Genomic DNA, 21,596 nt, shown 5'->3' with positions numbered 1-21,596 from the left:
CTTCTGGATTGCCACAGCATACTGCTTGAGAGCAATGCCTGCACCCAGATAGAACAAGAATGTAACTGCTTCCAGATCTCTTGCTCTGTGCTTGCTAGAGCTTGGGAAAACAATGAACTTCAGCTGAAAAACTGGCAGCTAATAGCTCAGACCATCTCCCTTTTCTGACCTATTTACTATGAAGACATTTTCCCCATTTTTCATTCTATCACATTTGCTCTGTTTAAAGAAACAAAACCATTAAACTATGCATACATACACAGTGTTAATTAGCTACAGTATAAACACTGTTATAACCAAACCAGATACGCTTTTCTTCAGTTACATATCAGATAGCTGCCTGTGCCATATGAATTCATATGAATTCATATTTCTTCAGATATTTAGCACATCACATCCTGCTTCTTCCTTCCATGAACATGCCAAAAGGCTGATACTGTAGGAACAGCACACATCAATTCCCACGCTTTGCTTCTGGACCAAAAGGACCCCTCTGCAACCCAGTTAATGGGTGCAAAGGCAGCAGTTCTCACTAACTGGTCTTTTCTCTGACGGCACTTACTAATAACATGAATACTCACAGTGCTGCAGAACCACGCTGGAGACGAAGCACAACTGTAGGCACACAGCCAAGATGGTGCTGTTTTCAGAAACTTCGTGTCTACCCACATACAGTTAATGGTTCCTGGGACCATTCTCCATATGTAAAGGTCCCTTCTCTGTATGTAATGGCCCCTGCTTTGTGTTGTCTCCTCAGGAGCATGGAGACACTCATTGGGAGAGTGCTAGTTGGCAAAGACCAAAGACACAGCAGGGACCAGTTCAGTATTTTAATGCTATGGGTAATCAAGTTCCAGTGCAAAGTGACATTCCTTGGAAGTGTTTAATTTACTAGCACAGATCAAAGATAATTTTAAGAGAAACTTTAAGATTGTTGGGAGCCATTAAACCAGTAAATGTTAGGGACAGCTTACAATTATTGCAAATAGCTCATTAAGCTATGCTATGGTAAAACACAGTGTACAGACATCCCCACTAATTAAAATTTTCCGCTACAAATTGCATGGAAGTTCAGATACTTCAATCTCCCTTAGCTGCTATCCATGAAAGGTCTGAAAAAAGACTCTTATAGCCACATAGGAATCTGATATCCAAGACACAATTCAACACTTCTTACTCCTAATAAAGACAGAAATTGGGTAAAAGTGGCTGCTGCCCTCATGTCCACAACTGCTGGAGAGTGGTAAAAACCAGGCAATTTGGCTCTTCCAGCATGTTCAGATGGGGGGGGTCGGGAAAACTTGGCTCAGAGTTGCTTTGCAGCATAACTTTTTTGGCTCATGTTATATGCCAAGGGTGCACAAGTATCCATTAGTGGGAAATGAGATACCGAATGTTGTCAGCATTAAAAAAAAGGCTTCCAGACTACTCCAGCTAGATGATGTCTCTTAAAAACTAGCTATTAAAGCATCAACTTTTCAAATCCTCAGAATTTCTTCTCCTCTTTCGTGATGGGGGAAATTATCACTTTTCCTTCAGGGTTATTTGTACATAAAGCTTAAGGTTTTCACACATGGAACATGCTAGGAATCTGTTAGCAGTGGATGTGATAGTGAATGCCTATTTCAGTAAAGATCAAATATTTTTATGGTTGGCTCAGATGCCAACCAACTCTTCCTCCTGAAGCAAACACATTCTGACTTCTGAGAACAGATGTCACGGTTTAAGCTGCATTAAGCTGATGTTTGAACTCCACTCGACAGTGATTAAAGAAAAAGGGATTCCATGAAAAATATAAACATCCATTTCTTGTGCAACATTCAAAAACTCTTCTGTTACAGCAACTATCTAGAGCCCATTGGGAAGGCTGATGGACACTGTTGTGCTTCCTGCTGTTTGGAATGATACCCAGAATCTGCAGTATGCCGTGTTTGGGATGTGGCTATCCATCCACCATCTTTAAGTGCATAACGTTAACCAAGAACTTGCAAACAGTGCCCCAACAAACTGAAATCTTTGCTGGTCAGTGAAAATCTGAAACTGAAATGGCCTTAATTGTGGGAAATTATACATGATCCAGAATAACAACCATTTCCTGAATGCAGCTGCAGGCAGCTCAAACTCTAAAACAGTTTTTTTCTTTTCCATTTTCCCTCATCCAGGACAAATACAGGGATCAGGCCCCATTTATACTAGCGGCATTTCCACCATTCTGACAGCACAGTCTTGAGCCAGATGCAGGTATTTATTCATGTTCAGTGCAGACACTCTTGCATGTCTAGTAATGAGAGAGGTGTAACGCTCCAGAGCATAAACAAAAATGAAGCCCTTACATTCCTAACAATAAAGAAATTATGAAGCTTTATTAACTAGATTGCAGAATATTATTTATAATATACATAAGTATTCTCACAAAAGGAGGTCACATTTTTAAATGAAAATGGCATATTACCTTCTTAATGCCTTCCTTTCAGAATGCAGAGTACAATGAATCTGCAAATCAATTCATCTGCAAATCTCTTAACAACTTGGTATTACAAACGGGCTTGTCTTCTCCACAGTGACACATTAAATGATTTATGTCATTTGCAATACACAAGAGCAAAGACACTATTGGTATTTTTCCCATCCAAGTGAAATAAAAGATGTATTTCAACACATAATAAAATTATTGTACTTCAGCAAGACTTACCTGTCATTCCTAAGATATTCTTTTAAAAATACTGGCAAACACCAGTCATCTCTCCCAGATCTTATTTTTAACAATAAATATTTTTTTTCTCTTTCCAGCTGAGCTATTTGCACTTTTGTCCCTTCATAATTCTAGAGAGCATCATTCAGCAGAGGACAGTATTAGATTTCATGCCTGCCTGTGACAATGAATACATCTAATTTTGTGCCCAGAGCAAATTTACCTGTTCGCTGAGCTGTATGACTTGAGTTTCCAAATCTTTATCTGATTTGGATGCTGAGCTGCTGGGTGCAGCTTTTTTTGCTGAAGATGGGCGAGAAGGTGTTGATCCTGGTTTAGAAGCTGGACTGGACTTAGCAGCACCTGCAAACCACAATAAATCAATAAATCAATCAATCAAGATTGATCTCTATGATAAATGCATTCCTATTAACCTGGTACTTCAAGAAAGGAATTCATTTTACAGCCAGCCATTCTCTCTCTTACTTCAAGGTGACAGTGGAGGAAGTTCTGGTGCTGCTATACCTTGGGAAAGGAAAAACCACATTTCCTAGCAGTCTGAGTTTGCTACTGAGAGTGAACAAACTCTAAAACCAAAATAAACAAACATCAAACCAAGAATATAGAGTTCCCTTAGCTCTGAGTAGCTTTCAGTTTCAAAATAATGTGCCATTAAGAGACCATTCTCCCAGCCCATTACTTAGTGTATGCAGCTATCCCTCAAATTCCGTGGAGAAAGACAGACCTGAAACAAACTCAGCTAAACTGCCTCCCTGCTTTCTTCATTCTCAAATGTAAACCATCCCTGAGAGAGGGGCATTGAGATTCTGACAGAGCACAAAGAATTAAACCCATTGGCAAACTCACAGTTGGCCACAGTGACCAAAAGATGAGTTTTGATCTGCTTAGGTTTTCCTATTTCTTTTTAATTACTTGCACTGCAAATCTGCAAGAATACGGAGCAACATCTTTACCAGCAAAAATGGCAATTAACAAGTGCATACAGATACTCTTTTTCCCAATGACTGTGGGACACAAATGCCCAAGCAGAGGAACAGTTGTGTGCAAGGCTTTGCAGTGCCTTCACAGGAACCTCACAGCCAGCTCCTCACGCCTTGCTCTGCCTCTCCATCTTTCGCCTCCTCGACGCTGGCTGTTTGATTTAGTCGCTCAGCCCAGTTCGTGAGTGCCTGGCTCACAGCCGTCCCCCTTGCCTCAGCTCCCATAAGCACTGTACTCTGACTCAGCCTTTTCCTTATTCCCTCCAACCAGGAATAAATTTGAGATGTAGTGGACAGACATCTGGTACAGAAACTGGTTTGGTTAAGAAGACAGAACACAAACCCAGCCTCCCTCAGACCTATTTGATTTGATTTATGAAGCAGACGTGAATCAGAAGTCCTGCTCAGCAGCACCCATGTTTATCACTGTTTCCTACAAATAGCAAAGTACAGTTGTCCAGATGTGCTGACAGGCTCCAACCCATCCTCCACCATCAAATGATGTTGACTCTGAAGCCTGGGCCACACAAGAGACAGCCCTAATCCAGCAAGCACAGTTGAGCTCTGAGTTTGTTGCAGTTCACCAATTCCAGAGAAATTTGCAGCCACCTTCTACCACACACCTCCTAGCCAGCTGCTCCTCCCATACTTGATTTATGGCACACTACAAATTGTTCTAAGTTGTCATTTCCATGATGTATCACCAGTGTCAGACAATGCTTTAATAAAGAAATTAATTGTAAAACAAATGTAGCACAAAAAGGCATTACTAGGAAGAAATTGCAAGGAGGCAGGGAGAGGAAGAGACACATCTTGTGGCGCTGTCCATATGACCAGACCGTGCAGGTCACAGTCTCACTGACCTGAGAACTGTGACAGCAGTTCACGGGAGGAGCTGAAAAGCAATGGGAAAGGAGAGCAGCAATGGGTTATTTAATAAAGCTTGCTTAAGCTTTCCTGATTTAGTCACAGGCTTCCCTCTGTAACAGGCATCTCTCCTCCCACCCCAAAGGATAACTCTGTATTAACTGGGTCATGTAATGCCAACGGAACACAAACAACTTGATAATTCAGTTAACATGTAAACATTTCTGTGCGAGATGGCCATCCTCCTTTCCTATGCTCTTTTATATAAGGCAGATAAGAAAAGAAAAAGAAAAGTATGTTGGTGGGATTTTTTGGTGGGTTTTGTTTGTTTGTTGTTCTTGGGTTTTGTTTTGTTTCTTTTAGAAATTGGTGACTCCAATAGCTTCCATGTCTAATTGTATACACAAACTCTTCTCTAGCAGATTTCAGCTACAGCACACAGACTCAATAAACTTGGGAAAATTCAGTGTTGTATATATGTCAGAAATAAAACGTTTTCACATTGTACTTAGATCAATGAGGAATAAATCATCTGTGGAAAAACATTAAAAATGCCAAGATGTTTTGGTGCTATTTCTTTCTTTACGAAATTGCCTAAACTTTAGTACCCTGCCTTCAATGTTTTCTAGGTTCAGCCCATATTTTGACTAACTAAAAGTCAGCTGCTTCAGAGCAGGATTGCTAAGATGTTCTCAGAGCCAGAAAAATAATTTTCATTTGGATTAGCAGATAAACAGAAGAAAACGAATGTCAAATATGAATGAAAAACACACATGTGAAATAAAATCACTTTGACTCAAGCATTCTAGTTGGGTCGCAAGTTATTTCATGAGTATTTGTATCACACACAACTGCAACGCTCACCTGTACAACACTCAAAATAAAGTTTATGTATACTAAACCAAAGAATCGATTATTTATTTCTTACTGTGTTCTACACAGTTCAGGGTATCAACTGAAAAGTAAATGCTTAAAACAAGCTATGGTCCTTCAGATGTGAAACCTTGGCTGGTAAATGCAGCTCCCCCCTCTACCAACTACCCTTGTTCTACCTGCACACAAGCACTGGAGAAGCTGTTCAGCTCTTCTAGGGCAGCATCCCTTGGCCTGTCAGCTTTTCACCATTTCTCCCGGGGAGTCATGGTGCAAGACCTAAGCAACACGTGTCGTGCAGGACTGGCATATTGCTCCCTTTCATGCTCGATGGCCCTGTCAAGCGAGATAGTTCTTTGCAGACCGTAGTACTGATCACAGAAAGCCAAATCATCAAGTGCACACCTCTTTTTAACCATCAGAGACAGCTGAGGACAGAGCAGGCACAAACTTTTAATCCCCAGGTATTCTCTCTAATTTGCAGCTGAGGGGCCCTCCCAGAGCGTGCAGAGCAAACCCACATTCCCACTGCCTGCGGACAGCGAGGGCTGGATAGCACCATATACTGCATTGTACTCTGCCCTCCTTTGAAAACAACAAAGCCTTTTGAATTTCTACAGCAAAGTGTTACTGAGCTTTATGACGTCCAGACAAGTCAAAAGAAATCCACTTTTGCTCTGCTGCTCAGCATCTTAAATGAACACGATATTCCAATTTCAGTCACACAGATAAAGACTGGCTAAGTAGATACTTGATGGTATCAGTGACAGCTGGACAGAACTTAATTGCAACAGAGAATGCTTACAGATTTCTAATTTAAAATTTCCTGGAGGGAAAAAAAAAGCTTTACTGCACATTTATTCTGAAACATCAGTTTTAGAATCAGCTCAGAGGTAAGCCTCCCATTCTAGTTAAAGCTTAATTTCATATAAGAATTAAAGGATGCTGGCTGGTAGGGTAGTGCTAAGTACTTGCCACAGCCAGATATCTAAACAAGAAATGAAAGATCTTGGTAGATCTTTCTTAATGACTTGTTGTTGAGCAATGGTTTTGCAGTCAATTAGTGTAATCATGGAATAGTTTCTAATGCATTGCTCAGAGGGACCATACAATCCAAGTAGTTTAAATTCTTTCCAGCATCATATCTTCTATGACAATATTTATATATAATGCACTTAAATATTCTGAGGAAGTACAAAATTTTATACAGATATTTTATTTAAAACATATCCAATAACCAGCTCTTTTCACTCACCAGTGAAAGAACTGCATTTTAATCAGTACCATAAATGTTTCCCACTACCAATTCCTTTTCAAGCTTACTGCTGATGTTCAAGAAGAAATGCCAAGCCCTGCCCTGAAGAGGAATCACCTCTTGACCCAGAACATCCTGGCAGCCAACAGACTGGAAAGCAACTTGGGCAGAAAAGGATTTGGGCATCCTGGTGGGCACTAAATTGAGCATAAATCAGCAAGGTACCCTTGCAGCAAGGAAGGCCAACAGCCTCCTTGGCTGCATTGGGAAGAGCATTGCCAGCAGGCTAATTCTCCCTCTTCACTCAGCACTGCTGATGCACATCAAGAGTGCTGGGTTCAGTTGAGGTCTCCCCAGTACAGGACAGACATGGATGAACCAGAGACAGTCCAACAACGGCCCACAAAGATGACTAAGGGACTGGAGCACCTCACATATGAGGAAAGTCAGAGAGCTGGGACTGTTCAGCCTGGAGAAGAGAAGCTTCAGGGGGATCCTATCTACGCCTGGAGAGAGAGTGCAAAGAAGATGGAAACACTTCAGTGTTCCTTTCAGTTGGTCCCCAAAGGACAGGAGGCAATGGGCTCAAAACGAAATACAAGAAATTCCACTTAAACATAAGAAGAAACTTTTTCACTCTGAGGGCTATCAAATACTGGCACAAGCTACGCAGAGAGACCAGGGGGCTTCCAACCCTGGAGATACTCAAAATGCATCTGGATATGGTCCTGGGCAACCAGCTCTAGGTGACTCTGCTTTCAGCAGAGGGGTTTGACTGGACGATCTCAGAGGTGTCTTCCCACCTTCACTGTTCCGTGAGAACTTCTGTGACAGCATGCTCTGATTTTAGGTCAAAGCAGAGTTCAACTACAATTTTTTTCTAAACAGTATCGCAGTTGCTTCAATTAGCACCTGGATAACTTATTTGTATCTGCCCATATAACACTAGCAGAGATGAGAAAAGTAAATTCACAGCTGAAAGACACATTATTTTGTTCTTGTACTCAAATTTAAGTTAAAATGAACCAGCTTTGAAATGCATTACAGATTTCTATCTGTGGTACTCCAGAAACAATTACTAGTATGTATCCCCTGCAGTTTTAGCTTCACTATTCTTTCTGCTAAAGACCTGTTTTACAAACAGATGTAAACTTCTGCAATTTAAAACAGTGGGTGCTGGCACTGTGCAGGGTTTGGGTACAACAAAGTTAGGCTGCACATTCCAGGTCTCTCTGCATCACAAGTGCAGTCTTGCAGTCAAGAAAACCTACTTGAACGTTTAGGCAGAAATCCTCCTTGAAGCTATGTGAGTAATTAATACGCTGTAAAATATTTATGTAAAATTTTGAAGAAAACATGCATGAATACAGCGTGGATGTGCATGTGGACAGTGTGGAAAGCAATGGAAGCCCTGAGCAAGCACAAGACTTGGCTGAGACCACACGAGTACTGCTCCAGTGGAATTTAGGAGTCACTTGCAGACTATTTTAGTCAAATTAAAGGATTTCATAAAGTGAATATTCCTGACTCATGCCACAGGAGAAAAATCAAACCCAACAAGAGGCCACAGAGCTAGTAATTTCTTCACAAGCAAAAGAAAAACTCTCCACCCGCTTAAACCAAATGAGTGAGAACAGCAGATGAATTAATATTCACACACATTTATTATTGCAGCTACACCAGGATGCAAGAAACTGCTCAATTTAGGGATGCTTACTGGCATAAGGGATGACAAATGATGCTTAATAGGAATTAAATGATCTCAGATAAAATCTGACTTGATTTTCAGAATCCCAACACTCTGTGGTGCAGCTGCCTAATTATTTTGTGGTACTACCTTCCCTTGGGTGGCAGGACCCTTCTGTCCCCTCAGCTCTCCAAATCTCCACTGCCACTGACTACACTACAGCCTCTACCTTGATCCTCACTGGCAGACAGCTGGCAAAGAGAAGTGTCTACGAGTACTTGAAACTTTTACAATTTCAGCAGAACTATCCAAGGAAGAATACACAAGGGAGTCTACTTGTCGGATGAAAAAGTTTTGCTGATGGCATGACTCCCTTGGTTTGTCTTTAATATAAGATTTGATAGATGGGAACTAACCAAAGGGTCTTCCCCATCATAAATGAAGACTTTACTCTCAGTTTAAAATAACCAATATTTTAAAGGCAACTACTAATTGTTCTCAACTGGAACCCCTATTTTCTTTAGAAACATCTTCAAGCATGCAAGCATTCATCTGCAGTGGATGAAACCATTCCACATAGCCTAAAAGGAGTAATAACAATTTAAAATTTGAAATGCTCTTAAAAACCTGCATTTTCTAAAATCCCACTGTCTGCTTAGCTACAAGGAAAAAGCAGTCTCAAAACGAAAATCTGAAGTAAAATCTGGAAAGAAATGCATATTGAAAAATGAAAGATCATGCAAAAATTTGAGCAACATAAGCACTCAAACCATACCCACAGTACACTGAAAATTAAGAGCCTTTTCACCACTGCTTTTCCAAACACAATCATCTTTTTAGAAAAAAGGCCCTAGCTCCTGCACTGCAAGCAGCATTGCCTTGTGGTCTAAATTCTTGAGCTCAGTGGGTTTAAAAATTAAATTCTCCTCATGCTGGCAGGGGAGGTGTGTCTGTATTACAGCTGAGACACTTTACCTCCCAGACCAGCACTGTCACAGCACACGCTGTTCCCATCAGTTAGTACAATTCCTTGGCCTGTATGAACTAGGCATGAGAAGGTTTTCAGTTTGTCACCCTGCAGCTCAGCCACGCTGTCCTGGAGCACCCCACCACTGTGGACAGAGATTGCCATCACCAACACCAACTGCCTGACACCTGGGGAAAAGGTAGAAAGTCTTGGTGGAAAGCAAAATTAAAAAAAATAAAATAAAATAAAATAAAAATAATAAAAAAAAAAGAGCATTAGAAGGAGTTCTCTAGTCTCCCAGGAGTCCTAATTGTATCACCAGCTACTAAAATAAAGACTGGTTTTGTTGAGTATTTTTATCCCTCAAAATTAATTTCCAGCATATCTGCCACAGCAGGATATACTGTTTCCCTAAAGAAAATCATTATTTTCTTGTGCAATTGGCTCTTCGATGGCACATTATATATAAAGCATTCATGCACAAACAGTTCATTCTGCCCTGGTTATTTTCCCTGTCATAGTGTGAGTATTTTTAGCCCTCATGTGATCCTCCAGTATTTTCCAGCTCTGCTTTAGTCATCCTGCTCTCACTGAATATTTCAAACTAAAAAAATCTAACAGCTTTTAGATCTAAGAACCTCTCACATTTTTAGCTTACATGTAAATAATTAATTTTATTAAGCTGTCTTTTACACGTGTATTTTTGACACCCCATGCCCACACACAAAAGAGTGCTCCATGGAGATCCGCTCTGACATACAGGAATACTTACATAAGACACTAAGCTAAAATCCTGATAACCTGATCAGTATTTTCAATTTTGACCAGATGAGGCTTTTTCCGCTATTTCCCGCAGGGAGCATTAGAACTGGCACAAACAACAGTGCCCTAATATTTTAATCCTGTACCATAATTTTGACTGTACATCTGTAGGCTGTTTACCACTGCATTAGAGAAGAGCGGAGGCTGCTGGAGATCGAAAGTCGGCTCAGGGCTGGCAGATGGCATTATATCTCAAAGCAGCTGTGGTGCTGCTGGCAGAGAGCCTACAGCAGTGCTCTGTGCTGCTGGCTCTGCTCCTTGAAGGAGGAAAACACCCTAATTCCCCCAGCAGGGAGCTGCATTTACCTGGTGAATCCTTGCTGCTCTTATTCTTTCTAGAAGCAGACTTCTATACATGACCAAACCCACCCACCCACGGTACCACCGTCAGCTCGGCCACAAATCAGCTCTGTCTGATGGAAGGGACGAGGCAACGCGAGGGTGGCACAGCAGATTAGTTGTAGGGACCTATTTATGCTTCCATTTCCGAGCTGCATTATCCTTGACCTGCGCTAACTCCCCAGTAGGATCACCTTTGGAAGAGGAAGGGCTACAGCTGCTGGTCTACTCCTGATTAACACAAACCCCAGTGCATTTTCAGATTTCTCGAGTTTTGCCTTGTTTTAAAAGCATTTTTTTTTTAATTAAATAAAGACCACACTCTGCATTTGTAGAGATACAGGTAAATATCCACGTACAGGTACAGAAAGCAACTACCTGATACCATGGGGTCCTGTAAAGTCTTAGTGCCTACTAAATACCAAAAATAATTTTAACTCATGCCAGTACCTTTTTGAGTAAGTTTTCAGAGCAGTCTTTAGGGATATGACCACTTACTAACTGAAAGATATATCTTAGTCTACCTCTGAAAATAGTGTTAGAACATACTGTCATAAAGCAGTTACAAAGAGTTAACAAGATCAGCATCTCTTAAATCACTCAAATTGAAAACTCGGTCAAAGGGCACTGGAAGAGTTATTATGTGAAACAACAGGAATCATCTGAAATGCATATAAAATATTACTAGTAGCTAAATAATTATTCCTTTAGAAATGTATACATTTGATCAATTTACAATATTTTAAAGTCTGCCAAACCCCAAAATACATTATGAATGAGTACCCACATATCTACTCGCTCTTGACACCAAACAACAGATGCATACATTTAGGCATGTCGACTACACACTGTTTAAAAACTTTTGGATTATGCTGAAAGATCTTCTGGGTTATTTTCTTTCACTATTGCTTCATTTTGTTTTGCTAATGAACTGAAACAAGGCAGTACTAAGACTTCAAAGCTTCCGTGTTAATATAGAGCAAATCACACAAATTAAAAATGACACAAGCTATGTGCTGTGGTCAACACAATGGAGGAAAGGGATGCCACCCAGAAGGACCTTGACAGGCTCGAGAAGTGGGCCCATGTGAACCTTATGAAATTCAACAAGGTCGAGTGTAAGGTCCTACACCTGGGCTGGAGCAATCCCAAGCAAAAATACAGGCTGGTTAGGGAAGGGATTAAGAGCAGTGCTGAGGAGAAGGACTTGGGGGTGTGGGTCGATGAGAAGCTCAACATGACCCAATAATGTGTGCTTGCAGCCCAGAAAGCCAACTGAGTCCTGGGCTGCATATTATGGCTCTTATAAGAACTGTAAAGAACACTCCTTGTGCATGAGCGCAAGACGGACGTACAGAAGCACATTTTTCGTGATTTTCCAACTACCCAGAACTTGCTCCCACATCATTCCAATTTACTCTGAAATGGCCTGACATGAGGCACACACAAGTTGGCAGATGCATACAGAACTCCTCCCGGTGTGTCCTCTGTCAACAGGCACCCAGTAAGGGCTCTCATCCTGTCAAACAACCAGGTCACCTGATGCAGTGAGGTGAGGCACAAAAGCACAATACATCAGTGAAATGAAAATGCGCTCACCCAGAAATCAGGAAACCTATGAATGACTGACACCTAAATGAATTAGTCCTGTTCCGAAACACAAGCAGCAAGAAAAGCTGGAACTCTCATTTCACTCAGCATTATGTAATGTCTATACCCCCCCTCCTCAGCTCAGAAATTAAACTAGTGTCCTCCCTCTCACACGTCTGGACAATATGGAAAATAATAATGAAGGAATCTTTCCATGAAGAAGCTAACTCTCACAGCCACAGGATCTTACCTAAACTCATCACACTATCTCAGTTGTCCTACTCCATACAAAGGCTGGGAAGGCACAGGATATGCTCTTCAGTACAACCAACAACACAACACAACACTGCATTATCCTCCGTATCAGCTGGCTGGTTCCACTCCAGTAGCTATTCAATTTCTGTAGGATTGTCACCTCCACAGCTTTAATTTGGATGACATATTTGTGACTTTGGTAAAAACAGACCATCTGTACAAAGAATTAACAAGTCTGTGTTTAATAAAAGTGTCTTTTCCAATTTCTCAACTGGACAACATCTTGACGTTAGCACTTGAGTTTTGCTTTCAAAGGGAGTGCAAGACATTACATGGGAAATTAGAGTGTGCCAGGCCCTGAAATTCAGAGGTTCAGGCACAAGATGGTGCAAACCAAAGATGTAAACAAGCTTTAGAAGTTCAGAGCAGCACTGGTCTGCTATTAGGTGCTCCATTTCCTGGAAGCACTAATGAGATAAAGGCAGCTGGCCAAGAATGCCCCACTTTGACGTCAGGAGTGATCAGAGCAGAACACTGAAATCTGGGTATGATTCCAGAGCATAAGCCAGCCTAAAACTGAGGGTGCCTCACACCCGCCCCTTCCCTTTGCCACTGGTGCATATCCAAGCCCATGAGAAGGCAGGTCACAGATTTAAAACCAACTAAATATTAATCCTTATTTGAGGAATGGGTTAGTATAAATCCAGGACAAACCAATAAAGGAATTAAGTGTGTGTGCATGTGTGTTTCTGCACGCACAAACCTGTGTGCATACAGACCATCAACCCCAGTAACACTTGTTCAGTGACTTATTTTTTTTTTTTAATATTAGCTGCTCTCCTGTTCACTTAGTTCACTCAGTTAACAAAAATGGCACCTGCTTAGTCCTTAGTCATACCAGTATTACATAAACATCAAAGATCAGGTTTAGTCCTTTAGCCTGTTCCAGAAGCACTGTTGTGGTTTAAGCCCAGTAGGCAGCTGAGCCCCTACAGCTGCTCTATCACTGTCCCCTGCAGTGAGACTGGGGAGAGAATCAGAAGGGCAAAAGTGAGAAAATTCATGGCTTGAGATAAAGACAGTTTAACAGGTAAAGCAAAAGCCATGCAAACAATTCATTCACTATGACCCATGGGCAGGCAGGAACTAAGCCATCTCCAGGAATGCCACACTCCATCACCCATAATGGTGACTTGGCAAGGAAAACGGTGTGACTCCAAACATCCCTCCCCACTTTTCTCCTTCCTCCAGTTTTTCTTGTGAGCATGATGCCATGTGGAATGGATTATCCATTTGGTCTGTTGGGGTCAGCTGTCCTGGCTCTGTCCCTTCCAAATTTCTTGTGCACCGCCTGCCTGCTTGCTAGCAAGGCAGTGTGAGAAACTGAAAAGGCCTTGAAACTGTAAATACTGATCAGCAACAATTAAACATCCAAGTCTTATCAATCCAAAACTTAGCACCATACAATCTCCTATGAAGAGAGTGATCTCTATCCTAGAAAAACCCAGTAAAACCACAAAAAGTTAGAAGACTGAGGTATCTTTGAGAAGGAGCAACAGTTGTACTTTGTTCAGTTAAGAGGACTAGTATACCCAACAATAAACACACATAAACCCAGAAATAAATAATTTTTTTTCCTTCTGGTCAGCCCTTAAGATTTGGAAACATTTTACTCTCCATAAAAATAAAAAAATAAATCAGCCTGTGCTAGCAATTTCCTGTAAAAGTGGAGGTGTGAAAGACAAACACACTCCATTTAATGTTCTTGAATACACTTACACATACCACATTCAGCAACAAGATGGTTAAATGCCTTTGTCTTTATTACAGTCCACATCATTTACATCAAGGTGTTCAGTGGAGGAGGCCTTATGCACAGTCAGGCTGGGCCAAACTGGAGTGCCCAAAAAGTTAACCTTCTGACATGTCAAGATGCTAAGCCAAAAAGAATGCGAGGCAGAAAGAATGGCCTAGCCCACACATTTTTAACTAGTACTTATGTAAAGTAGACCACAGCTTACAATTGTCTTCAGAGACAGAAATGGAATTCTTTAAAATGTAAAATACCTGCAGTTGGAGAGTTTGCATGGTGAGACTTTTTGGGCAGGTTGAAGATCTGTTCACCAGGATCTGGTGGGGGAAGAGCATCTTGGCCTTGTCGAGCTTCCACAGGATCATACTCCTTCCCATCATAGTTAGCATCAAAGAACTTCTTAAACCACTGAATGAAATCTAAGTTGTCTTGGAAGCGCCCTTTGACCAGTTTTTCCACGGGAATTACCTGAAAGGTAGAATAAAGGTTCCAATAATCTGTCACTGCCATTTTAAAATATAAACATATATACACTAATTTGAAAAAAATCTACTAATTACATCAGCAAATATTCCTCTGCCATTCTTTCACTCCTAAAAGAAATGGAATTATGGTCAACTTGCAAGTGCTTGTAAAAAATGAAAACAAAATAAAACAGACCCAGGCTCTGAAGTAGTAATACAGTAGGTGTATGCAAGCCTTTGTAACTACTGTTCCACTCCCTTCTGATTGCAGTGATAGCCATAATGAATGACACTGTTCTGGGAGTGACACTATATTCAGCCAGCTAGGGATTTCTGGTTTTAATGGACATGCTACAGTTGGACATACTAAAAATGAACAATTCTTCAAAAAGTACAGTCAGGAGTTTCTTGCTCTCTGTCCTACTGTTTGAACTACAAACCCCAGAAGCTTTTCCAAGACATGGTAAAGTTGAAACCAACCTACACTTTGGTAGCAACATGTTCATCATCTGAACTAACCCTGAGGTTTTAACCTTGTAATTTTTTTCCATTCCACAAATAGCTATACATAGAACAGTTTGTGGACATGCAGATGTTCACTAAAATGTCTCTAAAGTTCTAGCAGAGCAATGGAAAGACTATGAGTATATCTCCATATCCATATCTTGCAAATTTTTCACAGACACGAAACCTCCAAAAGGTGTCTTTGGCCAATATTACAGTACTCAAGGTTCCCAGATGCTGTGGGCAGACAAGGACTACAACTGCAGGAGAGCTGCTCTGCTTTGCTTAATTCATGCAGCTGAATAAAGAGCCGAGTCAGATGGATATTAATGCCTCTTGAATGCATTCAATTTTCAGCTGGAAAAGACTACCTAAACCCTTTGCAGTTTTCATTTCTTCTTCAAGGTTAAGCCAACTGTACAGCATTTTACAAATCTACAAGAATTAACACAGTATTTTGCATGACTTTCCATGTTGTTCCATTTGTATCTTAATTTCGCATTGAGAAGATATAGTTAAGTTTGCTCCCTACAGAAAAATTCACAATGTTCAATACATTAGACTTCCCAATGTTTCACTAGCAAATCACACTGTAAATAGAAGCATCCATAACAATTCATGAAACAAGGGTTTTCCAGTGCTTTATAAAAGTCTTAAGGGACTTTCTATTAAGACTGTTTAAATTTCAGAATAAGGCAACACTAAAAGCCAGAGCAGAATCTTAGAAGGGTATTCAGGTAGTGCATCAGTGTAGAACTGTAAGAATGACAACATAACTTCCATTATCTGTTTTCATCAACACAGTAATTTATACTGGTGAGTCTATCAAACTCTCACATTCAAGCATAAACTAAATACCGTATGGCTTATGGTTGAACACACCCATTTTCTCAGAGACTTCCATTTTTAACAAGATCACATGTGCTGCCCAACCTATTAAATCACTGGGTAAATTATTCCAGCTTTTGAATAATTTGAATTCCTTAAACTCTGCTTTGGACACGAAACATGGAATACTTACAAGAACAGCATATTTCTAAGTTACTTTGTTGGAAATTCAGGTCACTGGTAATTTTACTCTATCTAAAAATTAAGATTCGCTGATGAAAGGAATTTCCAACACATGGTGTTTCAGCAAAAGGGTCTTTGATATTAAGATATAATGAGTTAGGTTGCACAATTCCTCAGCAGAAACATGGACTCAATTTTCAATTTGCACCTAAATGGAGCATGCCAAACTTCTTTTTCATGGCTAAACATCCTTTTGAGAAGATGAAAGGTCAAGGACGTCTTCACATGTAACTTGTAACTCCAGAAAATGCTGAAAAATGGACTTTCAAGTATTTTGAAGTTTGTTTCCCCTATTAATTTTATCCAATTTATACAACTTTTGAAACATGTAGTGATTGAAATACAAATACGGAACGCCTACCTTATCCACATTCATTCTTTTAAATGATGCCTGCAGAAGTTTGAAGTTGTGAATGTACTCATGCTCCAGCTTTGCTTGAAACTTTACTTTCTTCAAGCTAATGCACCCTGGGAACAACATGTCCATGAACTGGCAGTAAGCTGCTCCTACAACAAGAGAATGCATTGACGTTAATCCAGATGCACCCAGCTAAGACCAAATGGTGTTTAATGTCATTAGCAGAAAGCATGAGCAGAAAGCAACAGTGCTGAAAAGTCCCTGCTGTAATTCAACCGAACACTATGCACCCAAGATCTCCTTATCTAATGTATATCGAGCAGTGTGACATATTAAAGTGGGTTTTTTCCATTCAATCTGAACACATGATGCCCTGTTGTGTAGCATCTGAGGAATCACCATGACTAACACAAAGTAAAACGGATGTTCTTGGGAGTCCCTATACACAGCAGGAGTGTCCATACAATGAGAAGATCACAGTGAAAATGAGAATCTCTTAATAAGCTTCCTCAGTCCTCACAGTCCCCTGAATTCACACAAGCCAACGTCATCTTTCTTCTGGTACTTGTAGCCAAATGCCAATCAAGTCCAAGGTAATCATTTAAGATTATATCAAACCATGATTTAAAAAATATTAACTGCAAAGTTCCAGGTTGTTAAAACATACTATCCAGTTGCCACCCCTCTAAAACGAATACCCCTATTGATTTTCATCCCCTGAGACAAGCATTTAAATAAGCAGACTTTAACATAGCCCACCCATAGATTTCAAAGCTGGGCTGCCAGCTTTAGCTCTCACTCAAAACAGTAAGGTTTCTAAGTTCAACTTTGAGAATGCTCTCAACTCACATACTAGAGGGTAGGGGTGTGTATGGATAATTAAACCTGCACACAGCAGTAAGTATATGGAAAAATTTCTAACCAGGATACTGAATATAGCTAATAAAGACAGCATTTCTTGTATACAGGGTGCTTCCTCCTACAGTATCTTGCTACTGTCATTTGCTAAGGAAGTCTTTAATGTTGACACACTCCAATGTTTAGAAATCAAGGATGAAAATGTTTGAGGAAATCAGAGGAAAAACAATTGCAGTTCTTCTTCAGAAGAGTTTTCTACAAAATGCTTTATACTCAGCAAAGATTCAGGGAGGTCCACTTCTGGAGCAGAGGGCTGTAGAGGATCCAGCTCTTGTGCTTGAGCATACAGGGCAGGGAAGCGATTGCCCCAGTACCCCTGACAAGTTCAATTTCACTTCTACAAAAAGGACTGTTGTGCATTTAGTGCAGATCAGTTTTGACAAACAAGTGTCCAGATCTCACTTAACAGTTCAGCCCAGTATCAACAATGACTTTTATCAAAAAACAATTCTGAGTGCTCACACAGAAACCAAATTAACAAAGCAGACACCTGGCTTGCCCAGTTTTACAGGAGAGCCAACAATAACTTGAACTTGAAGTCATTTTTCTCCACTATGCATACGTTTTGACAGGACCAACTTTATGCATGAGATAGTTCTCATTCTCTGTATTCAGTCAGCCATCATATGAAGAGTTACAGACTTCACAACTTCCAAAGAGAAGCAGAGTTTAAGAGTAGGGTCCAAAAATGTTCTCAAAAATACCGATACAAATTTTGCTAAGGGACTTACCAAGATCAAGCTTTAGTGCTGAAAACCACTGCCATTAAAAAAAAATAAATCTCTTCACACTGCCTAGGTTTTTAGGGAAAATGGTTATTAAAAAAACTGATTTTCCAAGGACACCTTGTGCTTAGCTGTTTGCAGTGGTCCTGATATGATTAGGAATCAAAGTAAAATATTCCCCAAAGGAAAATGAGCCTTCCGGCAAGTTACAAGCATCAGACAATAAATTTGCATCTTCTTATTGAAAACTATATAAACACAATTATTAATTCAAAACTCATCCTTAGCAAGAGAACTGGTAAATACATGGCAATGGAAAAATTACATTACAATTAAAAGCACAGATATACAGATAAAGCATGGCTCAATTACACTTATTACTGTTTAATTTAATGCAAAAGGATTATTATGCAATCATTTAATATTATAAATTGAATTTGTTCCTAACTCTGTACTTTCATCCTCCCCATACCCCAATTATAAGCTTTACTCTGATATCTAAGTAATTGCCTGGAGGCCTTAAAAATGCACTGCACAACCTTTCATCTAGATCCTTTTAGAAAACTAGAAGCCCAAAGTGTTCACATGAGACTTTTCTCCTTCTGCTGGTAATGCAAATTCCTTCTGCATGCCTTCAGATAGTCTCTCCAGTTACGGTATTTCCTTGTGTTTTCTTCCCATCATGCTGGCAGTTGCTTCTGTGCCTTTGCCAGCCAGGAGGTGGTCCTGGGTCTGCACAACACTCGAGGGCAGAAAACACTGGACTGCATCCACATGGCAACACAGACCTGTTCTCTGACACAACACTGCAGCTGGCTGCTGGGCTGTTTCCCCAACAGGAGGATTTTATTACATTGGCAAACACAATTCATTAAAACGCTCCTTCCTGAAGAGCAGAGGCAACACACCAACATGGACTGAACTAAACACTAAACTACAAAGAGAGGAAATTCTTTGTGACTCCAAAAAGGCAGAGACCTGCCTACCACAGCAACAGGAGAAAGTAAAATATCGTTACAGTCAGCTGGGACTACCTGATTTTGGGCATGGAGGTTATGTATGTATTTAATATTATATAGGTATTTATTTATAATTAAAATTTTACTCCCTAAAGCTTGTAGCTGTCAGATTGCATTTAAATGGAAAACATCAGCACAACAGAATGGGGACGCTACTTTCTACACTGCCCATGGCTGAGATTTCCTTGAGGCAGCAGAAAGAGCAGCTCTACTTAAGTGATGCAAGATTGCAAGGCATTTACCTTACAGACAGAGTGTATATGTGTAGCCCTCTGCATATGGGACACCACCTCAGGCCTATCCAATTTACTATACAACTGATGTTTCAAGGCAGGTGCATGAGAAAAGAATATTTGCAATGGAATACAAAGAAAATTACAGTGGAGACATTATGGCTTGTGACATACCTCTTGCATAATTTATACAAACAAAAGGATTATGCTACTATATTCATTCAGTATTAAAAAACTTCCCTACATTTTCTGGAAAAAAAAAAATAAAAAAAAAACAACCTAAACCACCACCCCCACAAAAAACCCCAAACCCAAACCCCCTAAACCTTAGCAAATCTGTACAGAGAAGTTGAAAACACATTACCTGCCCAGAATGGCTCTCGCAATAAATCTACCTCTATGACCAAAAAACTTTTATATGCGTGAACATGCACATACATACAAACAGGAATAATTTGACATCTACTCAAATGAAAGATGAAAACTACAGCTAGAGGTACTGCAGAAAAGGGATCAACAGTAAAAACCTATTACCCATTATTAGCTAACAAGCAATTTAGAATCACTGGCTAAAAGTCCTTTTGCGTTTTGATCTAGAATATTGATGCAGCCATTAGTTACAGAAGATATTCACAGGCCAGACCAAAACAAGCCTGCAAACACTGCTGTGCTGAAATCCGCCCCCAAGCAGTCACTATTTTTAGCCCCATTAGTGAGCAGAAAGAGCCCAGCAGCATCACAGGCTTTGCAGGTGTTTGCAGGGCATCCCCGGCTCTGGGCAGAGCAGGCAGCAAGTGGAGGGACGGGATGGTATCCAGGCAGCTGCCAGAGGAGGTGAAGGGATGCTGGGGGAGAATTCAGATACAAAAGAACAAACTGAGAATTGCAAAGGTGGTTATTTAAAGCTATTAAACTTCAAGAATTTTGCCACATACGGTGGTAAAGCTGAAAATTACCAACAAGTCTATAAAAGCAGAATATTTTACAGTATTTTCAGAGTTGTAGATAATCTTTCACCAGTCCCTTGCAGTAAGCAATGCTGAACTAATTTTAGCTTTTGTCCTATACTTCTTTTTCCCTGCTTCTATGTTACTTTCCCAGACTGTCCACACTGGCTTAATATGCTCTGAAGCACATGCACTCTACATCATCATAGATTTTTGATTTTTCTCCTCTCTCCTCAACCATCTGGAGGTTGATGAATCCATAAATGAAAGAAGTATTTTCTTGATAATTAAAAATACTTCTGCTTCTGACTATTTAAAGAAAAAAGAAATTAAAGGAGGTAACAATGAAGACAGGAGAATCCTATTTGCAACAAATTTTTACTGCTCAGTAAACCTCTGATCTGAAACCAAGATTACATCCTTGATTTTCTTTAGCATTGATGTTTATATATTTATAAATTAAAAAATTATTTGCAAACTAACTGCTTTTAATATACTATAGTTAGAACTTAATATGCTAATAAATATTTAGTAGAAACAATATAATATAAGCTTAGGTATTGCCAATATGTGTGTGCCCTATACAAGTTAGGCCAATCCTTCACATCTAATGTGAAAAAACTACGTCCCTCCCAGCTCTTCCCTGCAGTGTGTTGGAGCAAGATTCCAGAAAGTCATATAAAACCACACCGGCCAATACGGAACTCAAAGGGCTCATGAAGAGACAGGGCCTGGCTGGGGCAGGGGTGGGGTTGCTTTATTTTAATTCTGATACTGCAATCACAGCAAATAGAGCTAAGTTCTACACTAAAAATTTGGTATAAATGCTTATTATGAATTTTGTTCTAAAATTACATACAATTCAAGTTTAAACCTTTCAACCAGGCCTAAGTTTGATTTTTTTTATACTCAGTTTTTAAAAAATCCCATTTGGGAAAAAGGCTGATTGTACCTTTTTCTGTAATTCATTTTGTTTGTTCATTTGCTTTAATGAAATATTTTTCAGATACTGTAAAACATACATCCAGTCATGTTAGATACAAATCCCTTCAAATTATTCATTCCCTCCAAAGCTACAACCACCTGACCACGCATTTGGAAAATACGGGATAATTTGTATGTGTATTACTCATCAGTACTTCAGTTCACTATGGTTGCTAACGCTGATGGGAAACTGCACATGCCCCATATTTCTG

The 21,596-nt window shown here is 40.0% G+C and overlaps 1 protein-coding gene across 3 annotated transcripts in view; it reads right to left on the bottom strand.

Moving 5' to 3' along the window:
- Positions 1-21,596, bottom strand: part of MAPRE2 (microtubule associated protein RP/EB family member 2) — a 100,308-nt gene that overhangs the window by 8,912 nt on the left and 69,800 nt on the right. For all 3 annotated transcript variants that reach the window (XM_051770067.1, XM_051770058.1, XM_051770077.1), the window contains 3 exons: positions 16,562-16,707; positions 14,416-14,629; positions 2,916-3,055 (listed from right to left, as the gene is read on the bottom strand). In XM_051770067.1, coding sequence (XP_051626027.1) covers positions 2,916-3,055; positions 14,416-14,629; positions 16,562-16,707 — 500 coding nt within the window. The remainder of the gene's footprint in view (positions 1-2,915; positions 3,056-14,415; positions 14,630-16,561; positions 16,708-21,596) is intronic.

The sequence above is a fragment of the Manacus candei genome, unplaced genomic scaffold (genome assembly GCF_025592945.1).
Source record: "Manacus candei isolate 608988 ecotype Guabito, Panama unplaced genomic scaffold, ASM2559294v1 h1tg000008l, whole genome shotgun sequence".
Lineage (NCBI taxonomy): Eukaryota > Metazoa > Chordata > Aves > Passeriformes > Pipridae > Manacus > Manacus candei.
This window is presented reverse-complemented; position numbering and strand designations above follow the sequence as displayed.